The sequence below is a fragment of the Sus scrofa genome, chromosome 13, assembly GCF_054392235.1.
Source record: "Sus scrofa isolate SSC_HxYL_T2T_F1_AM1 chromosome 13, Sscrofa_HxYL_maternal_Yorkshire_Landrace_v2.0, whole genome shotgun sequence".
In the NCBI taxonomy this organism is placed as follows: Eukaryota; Metazoa; Chordata; class Mammalia; order Artiodactyla; family Suidae; genus Sus; species Sus scrofa.
In genome coordinates, this window is record NC_139395.1 from 39,500,262 (window position 1) to 39,515,139 (window position 14,878).

Genomic DNA, 14,878 nt, shown 5'->3' on the forward strand with positions numbered 1-14,878 from the left:
TGACAGGTCATTTGAATGAGGCAAAGGGGGCTCTCCCAGGATCCCAGCCAGAAAGCAGGTGAAGCAATCTGTATTAGTCAGCTCTGGCTACTGTAACAAAATACCACAGCCTGGGTGGCTTCAACAACAGATATTTTTCTTACAGTTCTGGAGACTGGAAGTTCAAGATCAAGATGCTGGCAAATTCAGTTTCATTCTGAGGCCTCTTCTGTTGGCTTGGAGGCCACCATCTTCCCGTGTCCTCACACAGCCTGGCCTTGGAGTGTGTGTGCATGTGATGGGGGTGTCTTTTGTCTCTTCTTATAAGGACACTAATCTTCTTGGATTAGAGGTCTGCTCTTATGCCCTCATTTAACCTTAACTACCCCCTTACACACCCAGTCTCCAAATACATTGGGGTTGAATCTTCAGCATATGAATTTTGGGGAGAGACAATTCAGTCTATAATAGAATCCTAACTCTTTTCACAGAAGACTTTCTAATTATGCCACCCAGACAGATGGGGAAGTATGGCCATGGAGAATCCGACGCTTATTTTGTATCTTTGGTTGGATTTCCCAGATGCAAACTGTGAGATAAAAACTTATGTGCCAGCAATGCATTGACAACGGGTTCCCTGGGGATTGTTCAGGGAATTCTAGAGGAGCAGGGCGAGAGCTCAGGCCCACAGCAGGTGGCTTCATCCTGCCCTTGCAGGGAAGTGCTGGGGTGCGAGTTCCATCTCAGAGCCTGGGACATCCACACCTGTCACTCAGTGGCTAAGGGCTGCCTGAGGGCGGTCCTCCAATGGGAGTCTCGGGTGCAAGCGTCAGAGGCAAGATCACATAGAAGCCTGTGGAGGGCTGTGCAGCAGCTGCGAAAGAGCTTGGAGAGCATCTGGGCAGGGCGTTGTCTGTGTGATTACATCTGCACAGAAAAGTCTGAGGCAACAACAAAATGTATATCCAAGAGTGCTGAGGCTCAGTCTGGGAGGAAGGGACTAAACCTTTCCTCCAGACCTGGCACACAGTAGGTGCTCAGTTAGGCTTCAGAGCTGTTTGGAGAGGAGCTGGAGTGATGGGTGACAGGCTGGGTCAGAGTTCTGGCTCTCCTCAGAGCTGCGATACCTGCCTTGAGCCTCACAGTCCGGAAAAGCCTGGGGTTTGACCATTTGCTCCAACGAAGAACTTTTCTGAGTGTGGGTCTCAAAGACTTTCTTTAAAACACAGGGGAGTAGCTTTTCCCCAACAGTGGTGTGAGGAGAGGGGTTCAGAAACACTGGGGTGTGGTAGGTGGGAACAGAAGATTTGCAGGTAGCTTGAGTGGGATTTTTGTTTCTACCTTGATTTTTCACCCATCTCAGAACAAATGAAACAGTGGCTGACTTTACATGTTTTTGGTCAGTTGTGTCATGTCGCCTCAAAAATTTTTTTTTCTCTTTTGGGAATATTGAACTGAGAAACTGTTAGAAATAAAGAGAGTTCAGTAAGGCAGCCAGTCACAAAATAAATGTACAGAAATCAATAGCTCTCCTATTTCCAACAGTAACCACTTAGAAAAAATACTGGAAAAGAAAGACCTCGCTCACAATAGAAACAAAAGATATTTATCACCTCAAAGCAAACTTCTGGGAGAAAACACACGTGCTGCCCTTCCCTCCCTCGGCCCAGGCATCCCTCCGTAGTGGGAGGAAATTGTTATGACTACAGCTTGGATTCCTGGCCTCCACCCCTCAGAGCACAGGGGGCCAGCATTTCTGTGGCTGTCTTAGCGGGAGGTTTTTGTCTCCTCAGAGGCATGTTGAAGATATAAGCTCATGACAGCTGCTCTGGGCAGCTGCCAAAGGGCAGCTGGGCCTGCTGGTTGCCCGTGGTGGTCACTGTGGGTGGTCACCAGAGCCCAGGGCCCGGCCGGAGCAGGGAGACATTGGAGTGGTGCTGTTTCCTGGAGAGCCGGCTGGCTCTGGATGGGTACAGGCTGACCACTGCTCCCACTCAGGGATGCCTCAGTGAACCAGCTGGCCATGCCAGTATGTCTGCAGAACACAAAAGAGGTCACTGATAAGAGTCTCTCCTGTAACCAGGCTGGTGTCCTATCTGGGATGGGGTTAGGTCGAGGAAGAAATCCAGGGCTCTTTGATCCCAGGAACATTCTAAGCAGATCTCCGACTTGGGTGGAAGTGTCACATACATTAGTCAGGATGATTTTCCTTTGCAAATGGCAGATAGCCTAGCTTAACCTGCTCCCTACCCCAAAAAGTGTATGAACCAGAACAAGAGGATCCCACCTGTTTCCCCTAGGTACAGGGCAGACCAGATTGACTGCCCACTGCCAGCCTTTGTGGCTTCCCAAGGAGTCTACTTCACCCATTCTCAGGATGGGCCAGCAAGGAAGGGGTACCAAGGCTACCTAGGGTCAGCCTGCTACAGCAACAGAAAAAGAGGTGGGTTGCCTCAGTTTCCTTTCCCGGAGGCAGGATGGCTCTAAAATATGTACCCCACAGATATCCTGAAGTTTCTGAGTGGGACTGAGCCCAAGGTGGCCTTTAGCAGTTACATGCTCCGCAATGTACCTTCTCTTCTCTTCTCTCCTCTCCTCTCTTCTCCTCTCCTCTCCTCCTCTCTTCTCTTCTCCGTCTTACTTCCTCATTCCCCTGCTGATGTGTTCTGGGATGCTTGTCAAATAAACTCTTTGCATATACACCCTCTTTGAAGAAGCCTCAACTGAGAGAGAAAGAGGTGGAAGAGGAGAGGGGGCAGTGTGTGTAGGTGAGAGAGAGAATGAGAGAGACAGAGAAAGGAACAGAAAAAGGGAAGGAGAGATTTAGCCTCATACAACTGGAATCCAGGCATAGGGTTAGATCCAGAGGACTCAAACAGTGTCATTAGGACTTAATCTCTCTCCTCCTCCCATCACTTGGCTCTGTTTCCTTCCTACACAGAATGTCTCAACACAGTGGTTCCCAGAACTCTCAGGCTTATAGTCACCTAACTAAACCACCCTAGAAGAAAAAAGGGAATCTAAGCAAATCTTGGAATTGCAAACTACTGACTTGTACACATCAGCCATCACTGAGGCCAGGTGTATCGAATGGTCCAATTGGCCCGTCCTGAGGCATGTGCCTGTGGCTCCCTTTCAGGTCTTCTACACACCCACATTCTCCTTCACCCATCCACGCGGTTTCATACGCTGTAGAGATCGGAAGCAGGGAAAAGGGACTATGTTTTGGAAGTAGATAAGGGCAGACACTTGCCTGTGTCACGTGCTGATTTGTAGACGGGAGAAGCCTTGGATGCATCTGTACCTCTAGAGTTGGATCACTTGCTAAGTGTCACACAATATGGGTGACTATTTTCAGAGAATCTGTGGGTAAGCCAGACCACTCTTTTCCTCAAAGTTATGAGACAAGAAAAGAACATCCCAGCTGAAGTACTGCATCCTTCTGCTTTCTAGTGATTTCTGCTGCTAGTGATTTCTGTGGATGAAAAGAATCTTTGACAAGAAAATAGAAGGTGAGAAGGGGGCTGATGTCTGGAGAGTCACTACTTTGCGCCAGGCATCATCCTGTCTGGTTGTGATTCATTTAACATCAACCCTACCTCTTATTGATGGGCACCCAGAAGTGAGGAGGTGTTAAGTCAGGTACCGAAAAAGCAAAACAGGAACTCTGAGCCTGGACTGTTTTCACCCCTCAGCCATGGTATCACCATTATTTTCAATGCTTTCCCTCAGAGAATGGTGTCAGGAGAGGCAAGTATGCTCTGCTGGTTCTATGGTCAGGATAACTGTCTTCTCACAAGTTTAAATACCATGATATTGGAAAGGAGAGACTTTCAGTGACTGGGGCATAGGTACACATGGTCTAAGAATTAGAAGCCATCCATTGTGCTCATGAAATCACAGAGAGCTTAATAGCAAAGAATTAGTCGTATGCTCCCATCCAGGCTGGAGATGGCTGTCTGTGTAGTACAAGAGGCAGGCAAGGGGGACAGGCAGTTGGCTCCCGAGGGCAAGGACTCTGCCTGCATACGTTATGACTTTGTCCCCAGCACCCAGCACAGTGCCTGACACACCGTGGGTGCTCAGCATGCATGTGGTGAGTAAATGAACAAATGGGGTCACACTGGTGACTCTTTTCTTTTTTCTTTTTCTTTTCTTTTTTTTTTTTTGTCTTTTTAGGGCTGCACCCATGGCATATTGAGGTTCCCAGGCTAGGGGTCCAGTTGGAGCTGTAGCCACTGGCCCACATCACAGCCACAGCAGAGTGGTATTTGAGCCACATCTGTGATCTATACAGATCTATACCACAGCAACCCACGATCCTTAACCCACTGAGAAAGGCCAGGGATCGAACCTGAATCCTCGTGGATGCTAGTCAGATTCATTTCTGCTGAGCCACAATGGGAACTCCTCTTTTAGCTTTTTAGGGCCACGTGGGTGGCATATGGAAGTTACCAGGCTAGAGGATGAATCAGCGCTGCAGCTGCTGGCTTGTGTCACACCCATAGCAACACTAGATCTGAGCTGTGTCTGCAACCTACACCACAGCTAATGGCAATGCCAGATCCTTAACTCACTGAGAGGGGCCTGGGATCTAATCCACATCTTCATGGATACTAGTTGGGTTCTTAACCCGCTGAGCCACAACAGGAACTCCCAACTTTTTTCTTTTTTTAACAACACTACTTTCCAGTATCTTTCCATCACAGCAAATAAATCATTTCTGCTGGCTGCATAATAGTTCCTAATAGGTCAACTTCCAATACAGTTCAAAATTGTTTGATATATGTTTAACTATTGAGTTCCCTATTTTTGGACATCTTGAGGGGAGATGTTAAACAGTGCCATGAATGAACAAAACCTGCTCTTAAATTTTTGCAGTTTTTTCAAATAATTTCCCTAAGATACATGCAGAAAATAATTGCTTAGTTTAATAGCACACACATTTTAAGGCTTCCTCCCCCTTCTTGGAGGGATACACATAGCCAAATTGATACCCATATGTAATAAGAAAAAATGTCATTTCTTTTAAAAAATGAAACAGATTTTCCCTTGGCACCATCTTGGGCTAGACATAGCACATATTAGCACTCCAAAGCTAATTAATTCATTTTTATGGATTATTGTTTAAGATGTGTGGGCCACTGGATAAGGTTTGAAAATCCACTTGCTTTTTATTCCTACCATCCTGTTCTGCGAATCTTTGGTGACTCTCTGGAGAGGATGAGCATCTTGTCTTTGGGCTGCGATGCCATGTCTCATGGAGCTTACATCCTGCTTTGCTTCCTCTCCACACCCGTCACCTCATTAGTGCCTCACACAGGATCCAGATTCCAAAAATACTTGTGGAATTAATCGTTGGCAAGAGTGTGAGAAACCCAGACTTGCACACACTGTTGGTGGGAGTATTAATTGGTACAGCCACTTTGGAGGCAATTTGGCAGCCTCTATTAAAATGTAAAATGTGCATACCCTGTGATTCAGCAATTACAGTTTTCCACGTCTTCTCAGGAGAAACTGTTGCACGTGTGCAGACGTTCGCTGGAGCACTGATCATAATAGTAAAATACAGAAAGCAACTCAAATGTCTATTAATCGGGCAATGATTGAAAAAAATGTCTTTTCCTGTGCAATAGTTGGAATGAAATAGACCAGAGACTAAATGTTGGGTCCCGTGGGCCAAATCCAAGCCAGCAGACATATTTTATTCATGTTGCAAAGTATTTTTGATCCATATAATCTGCAACTATTTTAGTAGAGTTGATTCTTATTATTTGTGGTAGTTAAGTTCTATACAGTCGCTATGAACACTGAATTAGTGAATACTGAATTAGTGAATATTGAACCTTACTCTCCGGGGCAAATACAGGAGTAGGTTTCTGTGGGTCTCTGGCCACATTTTCATCAACCAGTAAATATATAGCCTTGTCTCATGTATGTTTTTGTTTAAATATGACTTATTTAATATACATTATGGATTCATTAACATTAAACTCATGGCGGACAGAATCATAACTCATGCCTTAACGAAGTTTATCTAAAAGATATATTTTCTCCATAAGGCACATCACAGCCTTAGGAACATAAAATTACATTTCAGGACATAACTCAGGGGCCTTTTTAAACAGAGAAATTACAAAAAAAAAAAAAAAAAAAGAAAAGAAAAGAAAAGCGGCACAAAAATGTGAACAATGTGACATTAAATAGACCATGGAAAGGACACATGTTTATGAGGGCTGAAACAAGGAGGCAGAGTCCCCTTGATCAAACTCAGCTGGGAATGTGCATGGCAGATGACTCAAGTTTTTTGCTGCTCTTCACACATCTGTAAATGACCACAAAAACGCTGAGGGCATTGATTTGAGATAATCAGTAAATTTTAGTGAGTTTGGAAATTCACAAATATAGAATCTGTGAATAATAATTGTATGCACCTCTAGAATATAAGAATGTTGGAGTTCCCGTCGTGGCACAGTGGTTAACGAATCCGACTAGGAACCATGAGGTTGCGGGTTCGATCCCGGGCCTTGCTCAGTGGGTTAAGGATCGGGTGTTGTCATGAGCTGTGGTGTATGTCGCAGCGCGGCTCTGGTCCTGCGTTGCTGTGGCTGTGGTGTAGGCCAGCAGCTGTAGCTCCGATTCGACCCCTAGCCTGGGAATCTCCATATGCCACAGGAGTGGCCCTAGAAAAGGCAAAAAAAGAAAAAAAAAAAGTTTTTAAAAACATAACCTCAATTATTGGAGCTCCTGCTGTGGCGCAACGGGGTTGGCAGCATCTTGGGAGTTCTAGGACTGGTTCAATCCCTGGCCTGGTATAATGGGTTAAGTATCCAGCATTGGCACAGCTATGGCTTAGTTTGCAGCTGTGGCTTGGATCTGATCCCTGGCCCAGGAGCTCCATATGCTGAGGGTCGGCAAAGAAAATAAAATAACCTCAATTATCATTTTTGCTCTTAGATTCCTTAATATTGTGGAATATCCATCAAAATACACATTTTTCCAATCATCTTATTAAAGAATTATGAGTCCATGGATTTAATCATAGTTGGTATGAATTCATTTGCAATGATTATTATGATTGATTTTATTATTTATCTTTAGGGTTATTATTACTGATGCTCAAATTGTCTCATATTTAGCCCATGGGTGTTTTTTCAAGTTGGCATAACCCCAGTAGTATGATAATTTTCTTTCCTTTGGGTACAATTAAATGTTTAGGTGCCTCTTAATTATTTCCTGTTCTAGAACTTGAATTAGCTATTTCTCCTGGCAGGTTTGGTTACTTTTAGTGAGAAATGGTATAGAGAAACCCTGATATGAGTGGTAAGGGTGCTCACTGCTATCAGCATTGTCACTCTTTTCAGTCCTCTTGAATGAGCAGAACTGGGAAATATGAGGAATACCTACTTGTCAGTCTATCTAATCAATCATGAAATATATTATGAATTTGAACCCATACTTTCTTTTCAGTTTCAGAATTTTATATATATATATATATTGTCTTTTGTCTTTTTAGGGCTGCACCTGCTGCATATGGAGGTTCCCAGGCTAGGGGTGAATTGGAGCTGTGGCCTGCACCACGGCTCATGGCAATGCCAGATCCTTAACCCACTGAGCAAGGCCAGGGATCGAACCCGCAACCTCATGGTTCTTGGTCCAATTCCTTTCTGCTGTGCCACGATGGGAACTCCGTATTTTTTTTAACTTAACTCTAACACCTGCATTTCCTTCTTCCCCACACCCAGAGTCTCTGTTCTCAAAAACAGAGGATGGTAAAGTATCAAGTAATTAATCAATAGTTTTATCTCACATTACATTACCCATACTACAGTTTTAAAATAGCAGAACCACATACTATCACCAGCAATATCATTACTGAAAATACTTACTTTGTTTTTTTTGTAGTTCTTTTTGTACTTAGGATATATCCCACTAGGAGTGTGCAGTCAAATTACTATAGCTTCTTTTGAGCAACAAAGGAAAACATAAACAAAATGAAAAGAAAACCTGTGGGCTGGGAGAAACTATTTGCAAATGATGGGATGGACAAGGGCCTTGATTTCCAAAATATACAAACAGCTCGTACAACTCAACAACAACAATAAAAAACAAACAACCCAATAGAAAAATGGGTGGGAGACCTAAATAGACATTTTTTCAGATAAGACATATGGATGGCCGACAAACACATGAAAAGATGCTCAACATTGGTAATTATTAGAGCGATGAAAATCAAAACTACAATGAGGTCTCACCTCACATCAGTTAGAAGGACCATCATTTAAAAAAATCTACAAATAACAAATGCTGGAGAGGGTGTGGAGAAAAGGGAACCCTCCTACACTGTTGGTGGGAATGTAAGTTGGTGCAGCCACATGGAAAACTGTATGGAGGTTTCTCAAAAAACTAAAAATAGAGGTGCCATATGATCCAGCGATCCCAGTCCTGGCACATATCCAGACAAAACTATAATTCAGAAAGATACATCCATTGTTCATAGCAGCACTAGTCACAATAGCCAAAACAAAGAAACAACCTAAATGTCCATCAGCAGATGAATCAAGATGTCATACACATATACCACATATGGAATACAATTCACCTATAAAAAGAATGAAATAATGCCATTTGCAGCAACACGGATAGACCTAGAGATTATCATTCTAAGTGAAATAAGTCAGAAAGAGAAAGGTAAATACCATATGATATCACTTATATACAGAATCTAAAATGTGACACAAATCAAGATTTCCCATGTGGTGCAGCAGGTGAAGGATGTGGTGTCATTGCAGTGTCCCAAATCACTGCTGTGGTGGGGGTTAGATCCTTGGCCTAGGAATTGTCATTAGGCCATGGGTGTGGCAAAAAAAATTGACACAAATGAATGTATCTATGAAACAGAAACAGACTCACAGAACTAGAGAACAGACCTGTGGCTGCCAAGGGGGAGAGGGGTGAGGGAGAGATAGAGCAGGAGTTTGGGGTTAGCAGATGCAACTATCATATACAGAATGGATACACAAGGTCCTATTGTATAGCACAGGGAACTATATTCAATATCCTATGATAAATCATAATGGAAAAGAATATGAAAAAGTATATAACTGAATCACTTTGCTGTACAGCGGAAATCAATACAATGTTGTAAATTAACTATACTTAAATAAAAGAAGTTTTAAAAAATTGCTATAGCTTCTCTGTGTTGTTTTGCTCCCAAATGGGTACACAGGTTCATTCGTTTCATTTCATTTTCTGTGTTTTGGGATTAATATTTAAAAAATTTAATTTTGTCTTAAAATATGTAAAAGGATTACATAGCGTCAAACACATCTAAAAAACAAAATAGAGTTCCCATGTGGTTTAGCAGGATAAGAACCCATTGTAGTGTCCAAGAGGATACAAGTTCAATCTCTGGCCTTACTCAGTGGGCTAAGGATCCAGTGTTGCCACAAGCTGTGGCATAGGTCACAGATGCGGTTCGGATCTGGTGTTGCCATGGCTGTGGAGTAGGCTGGCAGCTGCAGCTCTGACTTGATCCCTATCCTGGGAACTTCCATATGCTGTAGGTTCAGCCATAAAAAGAAAAAAATAATAAATTTAAAAAAATTAAAAAATGAAAGTGAGTCTAGCTTCTATCCCTGTCTCACCTACTTTGTACCTTCTCTTCCCCTGTAGAAAACCCTTAAAAATTTTTGTGGTTTATTCTTCCACTGAAAAATAGAATTAATTGTGCCTATATTTCCTCCTGACAGAAACAGTAGAATGTAATACACAGTTTTCTGCACTTAAAAAATCACTTTAACAGAATTATCTTGGAAGTTACTCCATAGTAGAGGATAGGGCTCTTCCTCATTCCTTATTATAGCTATATAGTACTCTATCATATGGATATACATAATTTATTCAACCAGTCCCAGATTGTGGCATTTTGATTGTTTTCTGTCTTAGCTATTATAGTTACTGGCCTTGTGCATATATCTCTTTTGTACTTTTGCCAGTGTATATTTGAAATAAGTTCTAATAAGTCTGATTATTGGACCAAAGGGTAGATGAGTATGTAATTTTACAAAATAACTCCAAATTCTCTTCCATAGGGGTTATAAAAAATATAAATATATATAAATTTTCTCAAAGCTTAATCAACAGGGTATATCGTTGAGCTTATAGATTTTTGCTAGTCTTTTGGATAGGTGAGGGATTGTATCTCAGTATAGTTTTAATCTGCATTTCTGTTGTCATTGCCCAACTTTTCGAGGAAAATAATACATTTCATATAAAAATCTGAATCTCCATCTGTCTTGAAAAATTTGGCTGCACTAAGTTTTTTTTTTCAAGATATTCCCTTATACACACACTTTTTTTTTTTTTTTTTTTTTTTTTTTAAGGACTGTACATGTGGCATATGGAAGTTCCCAGGCCTGGGGTAGAATTGGAACTGCAGCTGCCAGCCTACGCCACAGCCACAGCAAGGCTGGATCTTTAACCCACTGAGTGAGGCTAGGGATTGAAACCGTGTCCTCATGGATACTAGTCAGGTTTGTTTCTGCTGTGCCACAGCAAGAACTCCTGGCTGCACTAAATTAATATTTCCACCTGGCATAGCTGGCTCACCTTAGATGCGCATGTTTTTTGCAGTTTAGTACAGACTGCACTTTACCTCCTCACTATAGCGCCCGCCTTTGCCTGTCAACATTTGAATTTGTCAGCCCATTCCCTGACTTGGAAAGCAGATGTATCTGTTATCTATTGCCACAAAAAAGCTGTGTCATAAGCATCACAGTCACAAAACTGCAGTGGCTTGTGACACCGAGCATTTGTTGCTCTTGTATGGGGGGTGGTTGGCTGCATGGCTCTGTGGATCTTAGCTGGGCTCAGTCACCTGTCCGAGGGTTTGGTTAACTATCGACTGACCTAGATTATTTTTGGCTACATGGTTATAGAGCCATATGGAGAGTGTGATCCCATAAATGTAAACCCAGTGTTCATTGGATGGTGTGCTCTTTATTCAGCTTCTGCTCTTGGCCTGAGCCCTCACTCCTAGGTCTGTGGGTGGGGCCTAGGTCCCACTTAGACCCATATGTCTTCTTGTTCCCCCTGAGTGCGCTCCTCCCCAATGACCCATTCCTAGCACTCCAGTCTCAAGCATCTGCTCAATGTCAGTAAGGATTTTTGCTTCTCCCTGGGTCCTTTGGCTCTGTCAGAGTTGGGAATGTTCTCTGGTTCTGCCTGAAACGTGTGGTGGGAGGGAAAAACAGGTAATAAAGTTGACCTTAATAGAAGAAGACTGAGCTCCCCCAGGGAAAGGGGAATCCTGCTAGAAGACCACATCTGGCCTTGAACTGCACCTCTTTCCTGGGTCCCAGCCTGGCAGCCCACCTTGCAGATTCTGGACTTGCCAAGACACCACAGTTGCATGAGCTGATTTCTTAAAGTAAAATCTCTTTCTCTCTGTACACACACACACACAAACACACACACACACACACACACACACACACACACACACTGTTGATTCTCTGGAGAACTCTGACTAATAGAGAATGTTAGCGGGGGAAGGGCTCCGACATGTGTTGCTGCTTTTCTTCTAAAGTAACTTAAAATAAATACACTTCCCCACAGTGAGGCTTCATTTCCTTCAGTTTTTTTTTTTTTTTTTTTGTCTTTTTAGGGCTGCACCCATAGGATATGGAAGTTGCCAGGCTAGGGGTCCAACCGGAGCTGTAGCCGTGGACTATGCCATAGCCACAGCAATGAGGGATCCAAGCCACATCTGTGACCTACACCACAGCTCATGGCAATGCCAGATCCTTACCCTACTGAGTGAGGCCAGGGATTGAACCTGAGCCCTTATGAATGCTAGTCAGGTTTATTAACCGCTGAGCCACACTGGGAATTCCCTTCTGCAGTTTTATGTGAAAAAACGACTATTCCCCACATAAACAAAATGCTGACTTTATTCTTTGTCAATTATAACTCTATTCTTAGGATGCTATCCCTTCTTGTTCTGAGTTGCACTATGGAGATTTCTGGAAATAACTGACAATGAAGGGTCTCGGATCCACATAAGGGTTCCATTTCCCATGGATTTTCTTCCTGCACTGGTGAGTTGAATGGGGCAGTGAGAGGGTAGCACTAGGGTAAAAGAAGTCTCTTCACTTTGCCCCAAACTTTTAGAGGGTCTTTGTAGTTATGTCCCCCAAAAGATTCAGATCTTCCCTAAGCAGTTCTTATTTTCAGAAACTGTCCTGAACTCTGGGACAAGTTTGGTTCAGGCCAAACCCAGTAAGAGGGATGGTACAGACATAAGAATATTTTGGGCCATTTTGCCTCATTGAACCTGACAGAAATTTGTGCTTAGGTCTTTGGGTCTCAAAAGTGGGAGGCTTTGTGTGTCCTGGAAACGCTGAGTCCTGTGAAAATGGCACCAGTGACACACAGATCTGACTCACCTTTGGGGATCCCTGAGAGTCTATGAAAAAGGTCTCAGTAGCCAGGCTGGGAAGAGGAGAGGAAGTGAGCAGGCCGAGCCAGCACGCTAGGCTCTGTGTTCACCGCGGCTGAGCCTGGGATGCTTCTCTTCCTATCACATTATTTTGTAAATATTCCACGGAGTGTTTGTTCTAAATATCCTTTGATTTGGCAGAGGCATCTTGGCATCACGGGGAACCGGCAGCTGGGAGAAGCACTGAAGGTGCTATGTGGTGGGGGCTGAGCTCTTAAATGCTCATAAATTCTGCATGCTGCAGATACAACAAAACACATCACAAACACATGCTCTGAAAATCCTCTTACGAATCCTTTTCAATCTGTGCCTCTGCAGAGAACACACGCATCATCTGAAAAAATAACCATGCGGTCTTCCAAACTCACCATGGGGTGAATGAGGGACTGATGGGATTGACTCCCCAAATTTGAGTCTCAACCCCCAGATTCCAATATTAAAAGCCCTCTGGAGGAGGGGAAGGGAGAGGGGTGAATGGAAGAAGGGGAGAGGAGGGAGAGGAGAGTGAGAAAACCGGTCTCCCAGTGGAGCCACAGCTCTTCTCTGGGGGAAGAAACTGATGTGAGGAAGGTGGGAGCGATAGTCAGCCATCATAGCATAGGGTCTTTTGAGCCAGCTATATCTGGGTTCAAATCCAAGTCCTACTGCTTACCACCTGTGTGAGAAGAGGCAAGTTATCCAAAGCCCTGAGCCTTAGCTTTCTTATGTGTACAAGGAGGGTGATAATTACCTCAGAGAGTTTGGCAGGCCAAGATCATGAATGTGAAGAATGTGGCACATAGTAGGTCTTCATGGACACCAGATGTTGCTTCTATGGTACCACACACCTGATTGTGGCCCTGTGAGGAAGGCCCCTGGACAGCGTCACTACCTTCTGGGAAGGCTGCGAAGAGGGAAGACTGGAGCCTGTGGCCCGTGAGTCAGGGGAGGTGGAGCTGAATTGAATTCTTGGCTCCTGGTTGAGGCTCAGTCTAATTAAAGAAACTGATTTTTGCTAAACCGTTGCCTGAGAGATTGGAGGAAGTGACCAGCCCTGGGGGCAGATGAGTGTTTTGTTCTCTGACCCTCAGCTACCTCGCCTGGGAGAAGCAGCTGAGGCAGGGGAACCTCGTTTATCTGACCCCTGCTTATTTGGACGGAGTCCTCAGCAGGCTGCCTGTGTCTCTCCCACATGCCCTGCAGGACAGGCACTGACCCCCTGAGATGCTGAGGTGTCTGCTCTGGCCTGTCCATAGGAGACATTTATCTTAGATTATTCAGGTGTGTGTGTGTCCCTGTCCTAATCCAGATTAATAGCAGGTCTGAAAGGTGAAAAATCCAAAAGGAAAATTAATCAAAGACTTGGAGTTCCCATTGTGGAGCCATGGAAATGAATATGACTAGGAACAATGAGGTTTCGGGTTCAATCCCTGGCCTTGCTCAGTGGGTTAAGGATCCGGCATTGCTGTGAGCTGTGGTGTAGGTCACAGACACGGCTCGGATCTCGAGTTGCTGTGGCTCTGGCGTAGGTTGGCAGCAACAGCTCCGATTGGACCCCTAGCCTGAGACCCTCCATATGCTGTGGGTGCAGCCCTAAAAAGACAAAAGACAAAAGACAAAAAACAAAAAAAAAAAAAGAAAAAAAGAAAGAAAATGAATCAAAGACAATAATTACTTTACAAAGAAACCTGTCTCCCTCCCTTCTTCAATCTCTCCCTTCTTTTGATGAACTTGATGCAAACCCCAGCTGTTGCTTCCTAGTAAAATCTTGGCTTTTCCACACTATCCATGAAGGTTATATCAGGGTCATTTTCCCTCAGACAATGGAGTTATATTGAAGAACTGAGCTACCCAAAGTGAGATGGCAGCATGGTATACTGGCAAAGTCAGAGGGTTTGGGTAAATTTGGCCTGAGTTTGTGTCCTGGCCTGGGATTCTGGGGCTGCGTGACCTGGGGCAAATCACTTACCTGCTTTGAACCCTAGTTTCTCCGTATGTGGAAATGATCTTGGTTTGCTTACTTAACAACAACAACAACAAAAAATTTATTTTTAAACAGTTCTTTGAGATATAATTTACATACCATGCCATAAAATTCATCTATGCAAAGTGTAAAACCCAATGTTTTCAGTAGATTTAAGAGTTGTGCAGACATCATCATAGTGTAATTTTAGAACATTTTCAGATTTCCCATCGTGGCTCCATGGAAACGAATCTGACCAGGATCCATGAAGACGTAGCCTTGCTCAGTGGGTTAAGGATCCGGCATTGCCGTGAGCTTCAGTGTAGATTGCAGACATGGCTCGGATCCTGCGTTGCTGTGGCTGTGGTACAGGCCAGAGGCTATAGCTCTGAGAACCTCCATATACCACAGGTGCAGCCCTAAGAGACAAAAAATAAAAACATTAAAAAAAGAAC

General features: G+C 43.7%; 1 protein-coding gene across 2 annotated transcripts in view; it reads left to right on the forward strand.

Annotated features, from left to right (window-relative positions):
- Positions 1-14,878, forward strand: part of LOC100623639 (zinc finger protein 621) — a 64,987-nt gene that overhangs the window by 27,748 nt on the left and 22,361 nt on the right. The window contains exon 7 of one of the 2 annotated variants that reach the window (XR_014822785.1): positions 11,965-12,080. Coding sequence is in view for 1 of the 2 variants with exons in the window: in XM_084987858.1 (XP_084843984.1) it covers positions 11,965-12,015 (51 nt within the window). In the remaining variant the exon portion in view is untranslated. Of the gene's footprint in view, positions 1-11,964; positions 14,148-14,878 lie in introns of those variants that run through there. The other variant, XM_084987858.1, reaches the window with a different exon arrangement.